This window comes from Glycine soja, chromosome 4 (genome assembly GCF_004193775.1).
Source record: "Glycine soja cultivar W05 chromosome 4, ASM419377v2, whole genome shotgun sequence".
In the NCBI taxonomy this organism is placed as follows: domain Eukaryota; kingdom Viridiplantae; phylum Streptophyta; class Magnoliopsida; order Fabales; family Fabaceae; genus Glycine; species Glycine soja.
In genome coordinates this window covers 50,270,185-50,283,977 of record NC_041005.1, presented here as the reverse complement: position 1 = coordinate 50,283,977, position 13,793 = coordinate 50,270,185, and the positions used below count along the sequence as shown (strand labels likewise).

General features: G+C 28.3%; 1 protein-coding gene across 1 annotated transcript; it reads left to right on the top strand.

The window, feature by feature from the left end:
- Nucleotides 1–6,473: 6,473 nt before the first annotated feature.
- LOC114410319 (bidirectional sugar transporter SWEET3-like) lies at nt 6,474–8,186 on the top strand. The gene is made up of 6 exons (XM_028374231.1): nt 6,474–6,596; nt 6,721–6,757; nt 6,861–7,083; nt 7,246–7,407; nt 7,686–7,805; nt 7,904–8,186. The coding sequence occupies exons 1-6, from the start codon at nt 6,560–6,562 to the stop codon at nt 8,087–8,089; spliced, it is 765 nt and encodes a 254-aa protein (XP_028230032.1). The 5' UTR covers nt 6,474–6,559; the 3' UTR covers nt 8,090–8,186.
- The last annotated feature ends 5,607 nt before the right edge of the window (nt 8,187–13,793 follow it).

Here is a 13,793-nt window from a genome sequence, read left to right as displayed (position 1 = left end):
ATTAACAATTATAGAAAACCAATAGGATTTTGAAATCTATGATTCTCACAAATAATGGATAAACAATACCTACATTTCTCAGTCTTCCCTCCAGTACACTTTGATTCCTGGAAAGATAAGAGAAACAAGATTTTGTTTCTTTAATTATTCTTTCTATCTAGTTTGTGATGGCTAGGGGTTAGAGAAAATATTTTTCTATCAAGAAGAAGACTTTGTTTCACATTAGTAGATATTAACCCTTTTTATAACTACTACTCTCATCAAGTATCAGTTAACCTCTGAAAATTTCTCCTATTTAATCAAATTATAATTTAGTCTTTAATTATTAATGATTTATTTATTAGTCCCTACATAAGTCATCTCTCTCACATGAGACATTAATTCTAACATTCTCTCATTCTATACATGGGGTACATCATAATTTCATGATTAAGAATAGGAACCAATTCGAATCATAGTGATTGTACATCATTTAATCGACATAGTCTTTTTCATGTACTACAAATTAGTTTTCTCCTTAATATAATCATTAGTTAATAGTACATAATTGATCCATCGTAATGTCATTATTCAAGACAAAACATGTTAACATTAATTCAATACAAATATGCATGCAAACATAGATAACAAGAATTAGAAATATATGATAAATGAGTTTAGAGTGTCACTAAATTATACTTAATGATCATCTATAACTATAATATTTATATTTTTAACATGTTCTATAAATGTCCCGGTGTCTAATCACTTAGTAGAGTGTGTGAGTTGTTATAACCTCCTGATACTTATTTTTAATTTTTACGGATTAAAAAAAGTAAAACTTTTTAACATTTTTAAATTAGAAAAGTGCTTAATTTAAAAAAACTTAAAAACAAGCTGCCTTAAACAATCCGTTAGTCATAAATTTAAAAAATGATGAGATATTGCACCACTAATTTAATTATAAGCAAGACTATAAATTTGAGTTATAATTTCAAAAAAAAATTCTTTGTGCAGATCACATATATTTTCTAAAACAAAACCAATTATATTCAAGTCAATAACATTTATAATATATCATGAGACTCACTCTCTCAAAAAGGAAATTTTTTTCATACACAATACACTTGAACGAGAGACTTTAAAGAAAATTAAACATATATCACTTAAATAAATCATTGATTTTTAAATAGATTTTTTTAGTGTAATTCTTTTGCAAAATATTATATTACTATTTTATTTCGTGGTAGCAAACTCCATTAACTGTGTAGTACCGACAAATGATTGATTTATTGTTATTATAATATAAAATTGGACAAATTAATTAATGCATGTTATAATATTTTTTTAAACATTCATCACATATACATATTTTTCTTTGTCATTCATTTTTACAAATTATTATAAATATTTTATGCTAATTATATCATTGATCTTTAGTTCTTTTTTATATAATTTTTACAATCTAGAAAATGGAATAATATAAAAAAGTAAAATAAGTATTAAAGATAACTTTCATTATTCAAAATTATGTATAAAAAGTTTAAAAAAATATATTGCTTTTTAAAAATATTATGTTCTAACAAAAGGTAATATTGTCATTTTTTAACATATTTTAACTTTTTAAGAGTTTATCATTAGCCTTCAGAACATTACACTTGTCGGTCAAATTTAAGTATTTAACCCTGTCCTTTTGACACCGTTGAAGTCCATCTTGCTCTAATCCCTCTCTCTACTTTTTATTGAGTAATACTACTATTTTCTTGAGTAATTATATTTGGATATTCTTCTTTTCGTTATTTGTCTGAGACTACAGTATTTTTTAATTGATTGAATCAAAAATTAATTTCATTCATGATTCATAATTAACGTTGGTTTAAAATAATTTTAAACAAAAAAATAATTAAACAGTAGAATTTTATATCCTGCGTCAACTTTTGGGTTATATCTGGATACTCTAATACAGTGCAAACGTTCATATTTTTTTTCCTTATTTCTCCTTTGTCACGTTGTTAATGACTTATTATAACTTCATTTCTTTTTTCTTTTCTTGAATGTCTACTAATATAAGGTGTTTATGTATTATTTTCCTATTTCTTTCTTAACCGCAATGAGTAAGTGACACATTATCTATTTTCCCCATGCTAAACTCAAAAAGGACCAAACAAGGCACCCCTAAATTAATATACAGTATATGGCTCTAGCGGTGGAATATGTCTTATTTATTGTTGTATCATTTTAAATTTAATATAATTTATATTTTTCCAAAAAAAAATATACAGTATATAACTGCTTATGATTTGACAAATCATGAAGATAGGTTTTGAGATTTACATGAAAATTTTCGAAGGAGAAGAAGACCATTACCCAACAAGAAGCATGCCTATATCTTAATTATTGGCCCCTTCATTGTTTGTTAAATTAGTGACTTCTGATTCATCTTAATAATATAAAGTAATTGTGGGGTTTCCATGTAAAGTAAACTTTATCATGGGGCAAAGATAAGATTTTGATAGAAGGTTGGTTAACATGCGGGCATTAGATGGATGGAAGGAATTTGGTGGGTCACTTTACAAATATGGAAAATCAATGTAGCCACAAATTGTCAATAACATGAATAAATAAGTGATTTAAAGTTAGGTATGTTTGAATAGATTTCTCGTTAAGTATTAATATAAAATAAAATTCTTTGAGTTAAAATTAATTTATATATTCTAAGTTTTATAGAAGTTATTTATTTTTTTAAAAGTTGATAAATCAATTTTAATTTATACAGTAAATTTAATTCATTTTATCATTTATTTTCTTCTTTTATAAGTATTTATTGAGCAATTTATCTGAATAGTATATATTATAATTTAATTAAAATTCTCAAATTTGTGTATTTGAAAGTTTATTTGCATTAAAAATTTAGAGAAAAAGTATTTTAGTTTAGAATGATTCTATTAAACTTTATCTGAATTTGTTAGATGTTCAATTATATAACATTTAGATACCAATAATTTTTAAAAAAAATTGACACACATCACATTGTCCAACATCACAACGGAAGGATAGGTGGGTATTCAAGGGTTTTGGCTCGCAGCTTTAGTTTAATTTCCTCTCCCTAATCTAAATTTTGATTTTGATTTTTTAAATTTCTTCTTGATCTCCCATACCTTTGGCCAAATTAAGATAGATGAATCAACAAGATAAAAAAAGAGTGGATAAAAAAATAGCCATAATACTATTTCTTAATTAAGGGAATGCCTTTTCAAATAAATGATAAGATTAGTACTGAAAATTAACTGCTTAAAGATTTTTTTTTCCTGTTATCCTTACTTCATGCGCAAATTAACTACTTACAGCAGTGTGTAGCTGTAATCAACGAGCGTGGCATAATAAAAGAAACAGAGAAGTTACAGAAAACGATTGTGATGTCTCTTTTACTTGGGTCAGTGCCGTATTCTGTGTATTTATCTACTAGGGGTCACTCTTTTTGGGTAAAGTGGTAAACAATAAACATAAATAAGCATAAGCTAGGTACCTCCTCCACTTGTCCAAGTGTGTAACACTCATCGAATGGTCTACACTCTACACTTTATATTAAAAAGTGAACATTTCATATTACATCAATTGGCCAATTTTTTTGTAACATGTTAAGAAACCCTCCTTCCCCATGTACTGCACGCAAGTTGGACAGTGTATATGTGTGTGTATGGTACAAAGAGTCAAAAAAGTGTTGCTGTAAATTTGACCCCCCAGCTATGTGCAGGTGAAACAAACGCAAACAGGTACAAATGATTTTTTGTGTACAACTACAAGCGTGGTGCCAGCTATGTCACAACCCAACCCATCTAAGTCATTAAAATCAAGATTCTTTTTGCCTAGATGAATAGAATCCGCATGCAAATGTCGAACAATCCAAGAATAAGGGCATCGATCGAAAACCAAATGATGGATTTTGGGGTTGAGGATTTTGAATTTTTCCAGAATGTTACTTAATACGTGTTTGATTTAGTGCTGGAAAATTAATTTTGAATCGATAATTGATTTGGATATATTTAAATATGTTTAGTTTCATATTAAAAAAAATTAAAATTGATTTTAATCTATAATTGATTTGTGTTGAAACAATTTTGAATAACTCTTACGATAAATTCAAAATTTTATAATCAATTTTACTTATAATTTATTTTATCATAAAACATTCAAATATGAATCACATAATTTTAAAATTAATTTTATGAAATTAATTTGATTCAAAATCAATTTTATCAATAATGTCCATTCAAACACACACTTAATCATGTTTTGTTTCACATTCAAGATCTACGTTTAGAGTAAAATCACGTGAAAAGTGATAAAAAAAAATAACTATTGATTTTATGGTCAGTTCAAATTTAGCTTTAGATAATGAACTAGAAATATCTCCATTTACTTTAATTTTAGTGGTTATTATAATTTTGGTCTTATAATAATCTTAATTAAGGCATCACCATCAACAAAGATATAACCCTCTTTTTGGAGCAGTGAATTGGAATAGAATTCAAGTGATGAGTTTGTCAAATGCGCACCATGGATGAAAACCCTTAAATTAGATGATTTTTATACTTTTATTCCAAATACTAGGAATTGTTCTCCCAAGGTTCAAAGATTTATCGTCGATGCATTAATGAGAATAATAAAATTCTATATTCCACGGCCAAACAGTATGACTTAATTTCCCATATCATTATATAATCTTATTGATACTTTCTATTACTATTTTTTTCAGTAAAAAATATAGTTTTTTTTAGTGGATTCATAATCTGGTACTGAGCCAGTTTATTATGAATGCAAACGATGTGTTGTACTAATATACACTAATTTTTTATTTTATTTTTACCTTATATTTTTTTAATCATAACTTCCCCTCTTTATTTTTTTCTATTTTTATTTTTCTCTTGTTGGCATTTTTGGATGGAGGTTAAGTACTTTCCTGAACAAATATTTGCAGAATGAGTATCGATATACGAATTTTATCTGCAAAATGAGTATCTACGAATTTTATCTGCAAAATGAGTATCTACGAATTTTATAGATAAACCAATATCTGCAAATATTTACTCAAACATAATATTTTAAAGAAAAAATAAAAAATATAATTAAAATAAAAATAAATATTTTTTAAACATATATTTATATTAAAATAATATTTTTTAATATGTATTTATTCTAAAAATAATTTAGAGTAACTTATTTTGTATATATTAAAGGCATTTAAGTTATTTCAAATTGTGACAACCTATACAAGTACATTTATTGAATTGCCCATTTTCAACCCGTAGCGGAGTTTACCTGCGAATATTTGTGGGTGTGATTTATTTCGTTCCCTATATATATAGATAACGTTTGATTTAATTACTTTTTTAAAAAAATTTCTTATAAAGAGAAAAGTGAAAAAAATCATTAAAAATAAAATATTTTTTTAATGGATAAAACTCAAAACATAGAGCTCTTATAAAAGTCAATTATAACTACGTTTTTTACGAAATAAAAAATGTAATCAAATACTACAGTAGGTATTTTTCTTCTTTTATCTTTTGGAGAAGAAGAAAAATCTCTTGAAAAAAATATTCTCGGGAATAAAAATCTGAAACAATAATCCACCAATCAACTTATGGAACATTTAGAATACTTAACTTTCTTAATTGCGAAAATGACTTTTAATCTCATTGTAAAAATCTTTTAACTTATTTTAGCTAATTTTATGGTTAAATTTTTCATTTGATAATAAATTTTCTTTTGACAGAAATTTGATAATAATTTATGGAATCTATAAATAAATTGTTTATCAAAATGTGCCACAATTTGGCACCGTGCGATCTAAAGAAGAGGTATATACAACTAATAAATTTAAGTGAGATTTTGATAAAATACACGTGCTCATATTATAAAGTCATTAAAATTTATTTCATTAATATTCAAATATACAATTATAAGACCTAGCAAAAAAAGTATTGCAATTTTAGTTTCTCACTTTGTCTGCTAAAACATCCGTTTAGAGAAGCAAAATCCAACTTAATATGCGCCATACCAAATATACTCCGATATCTCTACAAAATGGAAGCCACGTCATGAAGAGTATATCATTTCAGTAATGTTTTGAGACGCCTCTATAATGCTTTACCAACAAAACAAAACAAAAAAAAGAACAAGATTATGGCAAATAATGTTTTGTGTGACTCTTGCTTCACCCATAACATAAGCCTCTATAACTGGAGAGAAGAAAAAAAAAAGTGGAGGGGCTAGGGTGGGAATTTGGAAGAATACAGTTATATTGAGCATTGAGCAAGTTGATAGAAAGCTTCTCAATTTGTACAAAATTTGCATCCACATGATTATTAAAGACGTAGACAGCACTTCTTCCTTCTTTTTTTCTATAAGTTTCTTATATATTGTTCTTCATGTTTTAATATTATTACTTTATGTACGCGTCTAACAGTAGTCCTCCCAAACTGCTATAAATAGAGCCTCTTCAATGCACCTCTTGGCAGTACAAAAATTATTCATCTCTTCTAAGTTCTAATTTTCTAAGCATTCAGTAAAAGAACTAACCATGGCAGAGACCATTCGCTTGGGTGTTGCTGTTCTTGGTACTTCTTCGTTCATTCATTCCTTAGCTTTGAACGTATAGGGTGATTAATTATTATTCATTATTTGAGTCTTCAAAAAAAGTGACTCATTAGTACCACTGTTTGTTTTTTTTTTTTCTTGCAGGCAATGCAGCCTCAGTTGCCCTTTATGCTGCACCAATGTATGTTACATGTTACATATATAATAACATTGCTGCTCAAATGTTCTCCCCTTTAGAGAATGAATAAAGTGCTGAACGCTTTTTCATGCTTTTCATGTTCCAGGGTTACCTTTAGAAGAGTTATAAGGAAGAAAAGCACAGAGGAGTTTTCATGCTTTCCTTACATCATTGGCCTCTTGAACTGTCTCCTTTTCACTTGGTACGGTTTGCCTATTGTTAGCTACAAGTGGGAAAATTTCCCTCTTGTCACAGTTAATGGAGTTGGTATTCTTCTCGAGTTATCCTATGTTCTCATTTACTTCTGGTATGCTTCAGCCAAAGGAAAGGTAAAAATAAGTTAATTAATTGTCTTAATTAGTTATTCTCTTCATGTGTTAAAAATGTTTTGCACACTTTGCACCTTGTTTTCTTCAGGTTCTTGTGTGCAAATAATTATGAAACTTGAAAGAGAAATGGTTTTTGAGATGTGCGTGTACATGTTGTTGCAGGTGAAGGTAGCCATGACTGCAATACCAGTTTTGCTTGTGTTCTCCATAATTGCTGCAGTATCAGCTTTTGCATTCCATGATAATCATCACCGAAAGCTTCTCGTAGGTAGCATCGGTTTAGGTGTTTCAGTAGCAATGTATGGATCCCCTTTGATTGTAATGGTGAGTGACTCATCTTGTCTTCCACTGAAATATTCAGTTATTACTAAAAGGGTATAATATTCTTGGTGTCAAATGGTAACTGAGAGAAAGCAAAACCAAAACAGAGAAACAGAGAGGTTCTATTCTATCACCCAATATGATTATCTCTCCAAATAAAATAAACAACAAAGTGGCTTTTTTTACGCTTTTTTGGTCTATTACTTTACCTCTAGTTTGGTATGTTTTATGGCTTAAGTAATGATTCCGTAACAATGTTTTATGTTTTTTTATTATTACAGAAGAAAGTTATACAAACCAAGAGTGTGGAATTCATGCCACTCCCGTTATCCATGTGCTCATTCTTAGCAACTGTTCTCTGGCTGATTTATGGACTTCTAATTCGTGATATATTCGTTGCGGTTAGTACCATATAATCTCTTAAAATTATAATTTCATAAATCTTTTTAGAAAAATAATATTATGAATATACTAATATAGTATTTTTCTCTCAAAATAGGGTCCTAGTGCGGTTGGAACTCCCTTGGGGATCTTGCAGCTTGTACTTTACTGTAAATACCGAAAAGGGAGTGTTGTGGAAGAACCAAGCAAGGGGGACCTTGAGAAGGGTAACTTGGAGAAGGTGGACATGGAAATTGGGAAAGTGGAAATGAATGTCACAAATCACATGAACGGAAACTCGTGAACAATGCGTCTAAGGGGAAAGGTTGAAGATTTCAGAATGTTCTATTCAGATTCCTTTTTTTTTTTTTATGTTTATTTCCTTTATTTTAAGACAAAATGACCCCCCCCCCCCCCCCCCCCCAGCTTTGGATGTATTGGTCACATATAAATTAAGTTATACTACTTCCTAATAACAGTTTCTTTTATTGATGAACATTTGCTTTACTTGTTTATGTCCATGAAAACCCCGTACTATAAAAAAAAATGTTTCAAAATCAAATGTAAAATAAAATGCAACATTTTTAATCTTGTAATGTTGTTGTGTTGGTCCACATTTCTTAAGTTTATGTCACTAGAGGCTCGACTTTCCAGTGCATGTGCCCTTTAAGGAAAATAAGACTAAAATTAACATTCGGACAAGTGAGGATCCTTGTTCTAACAATAATAGTACTATTCATGATAGACATTCCAAGAGAAAAGAAGAACAAGAAATCTAATTAATATGGGTACTTGGATTTCTTTTATAAAACTGATTCTAACTTCCAATATTCTATTTCCTAAAAAAAATCTGATAAAATTTGGGTAATTGTGATTTGTTTATATCCCAAAAAGAAGAATGAAATATGGTTTCTCAAAAAATAATAATACATGGACATTTCATTAATTTAAACATTTTATTAATATTTTTTTATTTCTATTCCATCAGGAATCCTATAATAATTTATATTATCTAGGTGTTGAAGGGATGTTAGGTGCGTGTAAATAACATTTTTCTATCTGAAATGTGTCTTAAAAAAAAATAATGAAAAAGGTGTGACCGACATATAAGCAGTTCATTAGGCAAAGTTGTAGAAAAGAAAGACAGAAATTCTCATAGAAGTTTGAACAGACAACTCAAAAACCATAGTCACTAAAGGGTCAGCAACAATCTTTCCGTACATGAGCATCGAGCCACGTTATAAGACACTCTTGTCTTTTCTCCCTTTGCAAAGGAAAAAGGGCGGGGATTAGGGACGAAGGTTTGATTCTCTCGTGTCTGACACAGGGAATAAAACCCAGATTTTTAATTTCCTCTTTTATAAAAACAAATTAATTAATGATAATTTAGTCTTGTATACTTGCAAGGAGCATGCAATTATATTAAAAATTCCTTTTTTTTAAAGAATGAAAATTCTTATTTATGCATTTTCTCTCAAATTATTTAAGGGAAATTTAATTTTGATATACTGTGTAAATTTTTTCACATTTGTCAACTAATTAAAAATCAACTTAAAACTTACTTTTAAAATAATTATTAAAAAAACTAACGATCTTACCAATTTACCATGCATAAAATTTTATAACTAAAGGATAGTGTAAAAAATATTTATACTATTAGTAGAGTCTAATTAAATTTCATTTTACATATTTTAATTCTTATTTGATATTTGTAGAAATATATTTAATATTATTTTTATTTTTTTTAGATATTCGGTATATATGTACTTTTTTATTATGAGCTTCATAACATTTTTAAATTTTCAAATAAAAATTTAAACGTTTATGATAAATAATGTCTTATTAATATAATTGCTTGTAATTCCTAAATCGATCTAATAGAGAAATTATTAGTTAAGAACTTCAATTTAGGCACCTCTACCATTAATTATTTAGCTTGTGCAATTTTTTTAAGAATAAATATGTATAAAATAATAACTTGAGTATTTTGAGATGAATTCTAAAACAAAATAATCCCCCAATCTCGTATATATGGAATGAATATGCAGGGTAGAGTCATTTCATAAGAGGAAAAATGAGAAAACGTAAATCTCAAAAGAATGTGCAAAGATAGAGGGAAGAGAGACATCGATAAAAAAAAAAAAAGGGAAAAAAAGTAATGAATGTGAATAAGAATGTGCATGACTTGTTTCGTCTCACTTAGTTAGTTCAATCTAGTGTTTTTTTTTAATAGTTCAATCTAGTGTTGATTATGACTAATTCGGGTTTTGGAGTTTATAATCAATGTATTTAAAAGACAAGTTCAAGAGTATGTACTTCTCGTCATCTCAACTTATCCAACATTCTATATATTTTTCTAAAATATATTTTCTTTTTGAAAAATTGTATTAATAATATAATAAAAAGTTAATTGATAGATAATATTTTGTATGACATAATATTACATATATATCGATATTATATAGTTTAAAATATATTATAAAATACACCTAGATTAAAGTTTACATTTATTTTATTTTACGATTTAATTATATATATTACATTAATACATTGAATTGACTTAATTTTATCTAATATATTATTAAAAAATATTAATTCTTTTGGATTGAAGTTCAAATAAATGATGTTATCAAAATTTTGGGTCCACTAAAAACAAAAATAAATGCCTTCCAATATGATTCTTGCATATACCCCCAAATGTGATATAAATAGACGGAGAAAAAGAAAAGATAAGGAAAAAAAACGAATGCCACAGGCCATCATCGTTACTCTTCATAAGGTATAATAATTTTCAAAGGAATTGGAGTCCATCTAAGAAATTGTCACGTTATAACTAACCAGAGCAATTTGTTTTGTTGCAGGTTTTAATTTTGTTAGCCGTGTCACGTAAAATATCTGCTCGATCTCGTCCTGTTTCTATATATCACGTAATTGGTGTTGACACCTTATTACATCGCATGTACACTTGCAAGGTAAAACAGAATGGAGACCAGGTCAATCAGAAGAGACGTCGTAAAATTAATTATTAAGACCTTTTCGTCTTAGAAATGATTAACAATAATAGCCAGAGAATGAAGGTTACGCAATAATTAATTAATTGGATATCACAGTCAACGTAAACCAGGATCATGCATGTCTTCTGTCATAAATATCTACTTTGAGTAACCTCTAGTTCTCCGCATTCAATGAGTTTTACAACATTTTTTTTAATCTATATATAAGAATTAAAAATAATATTAGAAAAATTATGTTACTCACATATTTAATTCAACTAACTAATCTACACCTTAATATGAGTTTTACTCTTTATCTTCAGCTTAATTGGTGTTAGTTTAACCTATGGGACATTTCAAATACTACAGGATTATGGTGTGTTTGGAAATATCTCTCATTTGTCAAACACTTGTTATGAAGCACTCAAACAACTATATTAACCATTTGCATTCAAATACTAAAATTTTCATCTGAATTAATTTCAAAGATTTTATTATGAGCATCTCAAAAATATTATTTTTTCCAATTTGATATATCGCATTAAATATTTTTAATTATTTATAAAATAAATATCAAATATTTTATTATATTTTATTATATAATAAATATATTATGTCATTAATAAATATATATTCTTTCTTATAATAATAACTTAAAAATACCTGTTTGTCATTTGCTTCATTTTAATCATTTCGTTCAAGGACTTAAATCACTCGTTTCTTTTGGATATCCTATTCTTTGTTCCTCTAATTAGAATGGGAAAACTAACAACTATGAGAGAGAACACCTCATTTTAGAACATAGAGAGAAATTTTTTAATGTTGTCTCATTTTTCAATTAGGAAAACGAAAGATAAAAAGAACCCAACATCTGTCTCTCTCATCATTTTTATATTTTTATTTTTTAAGAATTTTCTTTAATTCTCAAACTAACTTAAAGGTTTTTGCAATTTAGATTTTGAGTGATAATTTTTTTTTTCAAATCTTAATATTATTTCATTTTAATTTTATACATTTTTTAGTGATCAAAAGAAGAATTTAAGTTACTAAACATGCATGTTAGCGAAGGAAACAAGGTGGTCACGATGTATTTAGTTACTAAGAAGTTTGTAGTGACGTCGGATCGAATTTAAAAAATCAATGTTTGGAATGCAAACACAACAAATCATACAAAAACAAAATGAAATGATCTGTCTCCTTTAGGGAAGAAACAAAATTGAAATACAAGATGGTGGATCTAAAAGAGTCAAGAAGATTATTGGATTCTCCATAATTAGAAAGTTGATGTTTTATTTCAAAATTATTACCTCATTTTGGCTTATAGTACGTGCTTGAACTTTAAGCATTAAACCTGCAAGAGAGTCCTTTTTGGTAACATCAACTATAAGATACAGATTAATAATATTATAGCTAGCCTATAGATAAGCATTATTTTAGATAAAATCAAATGAAACTTAATTAAAAGGATTAGTGTGTATTAGCATTGTATTTGCTCATGCATGGACTCTGCCACTGTTGTTGTTGCAATGTATCCCACAATATTGGTGTGGTTGATGAATCATGAATTAAAAGGTTCAATAATATTTGTGGAAATTAAACCCATTCTCCTGCATACTTACCTGTACCCTACGAAAAGCCTTAGCTTGAAGATATCTTGTTCTACTTTATTTCTTTGGATTGTGTCAAGTTGATCCATTGTCCTCTTGGGCTTGTTTGTCTTCTAATTCTCCCCCAGCTTCCCAAGGTATTGACATTTTGCTCTAAATTTACAACAATTTGAGAAGAAGGCTTTGCTTGAAATTCAAGCCTACTGATGGAGAACGAAGTTGTAAAAATTAATTAAAACAACAATTTTAATTACTGGAATGTTTTTTACATTCTTTTTGTTTGAATTTCAATTCCATATAAACATGTATCCGAAAATTTTCTATTAATTAATTCCCAGTGAAATAACTTTAGGGAAGCTTTTCTACGTGTTGGCGAGGCTTTTGGAAACATAGAGATCGATTCTCTGTACAAACGCAACTCTCCCAAGCCCAGACACATGGGCATAGGGGATTCTTTGTCGTTTAAAATTTTAACCAAGATCACACCTGGTTATGATGTGGCCAAGAGTCGTACACATATAATTACAAATTCTTTATATTATAATGATTCATTAATTTAGGTCATCTCATAATTAAACACAGTGACTGTGGATTATTATTCTTTGATTGTATGCATTGTCCACTCAGGAATTGCCTCTTGCTATTTCCTGAGTGAGTGATAATTTTCATCAAGAACTAGATCATGCCTTTTTATCCTTCACACGTGACAAACCAATAAATGTGGGAATTAATTTGAAACAATAGATGTGTTTTCTAATCATGCAAAGATTGTGACAGGCATCATCACCATATCACTTCGATCGCTGAATCAAACCAAAAATTCATATTATTAATTTGAAAAGCTCCACGAATCACGATCTCCTCTTTACACGCGGTCCCTAGTGGAACCGCAATCTCTGATTATAATATGATTCTATTTCTTTGAATTATTGGTGAAATCACATGCAGTTTGCAACGCATACGTTCTCGCTAGCCGTCACTTCTGTTTATGATTCTGCTATTTGCAGTGCCTGCATCATGACCACATTCATGACTAGACGAATGAAGTGTGTTGCCATCTCCACATCTTGCACTTCACAATTCACATGATCATAATCAACAATATCTACGTGCTGCAGATACCCTACTTTTATCAATTCCTTCTGATTAGTTTTCCTATTGTAATATATTTAATTAAATTATATACTAACAATAAAAACATGCGATCGTTGTCACCTAACAACAGTTGCAGAGCTAGAACCTTGACCCATAAAAATTATTATTTATTTGCAATTAATTTGTAAGTAATATTATGTGTGTGCGCGTTAAAATGTTGTTGTAGATTATTTAAGAAGTGGTAGGAAAAACTATTTTACATTTACTTAATTTGAACTCCAACAAAAAATATCATTAAAATGAAGAGTTAAAT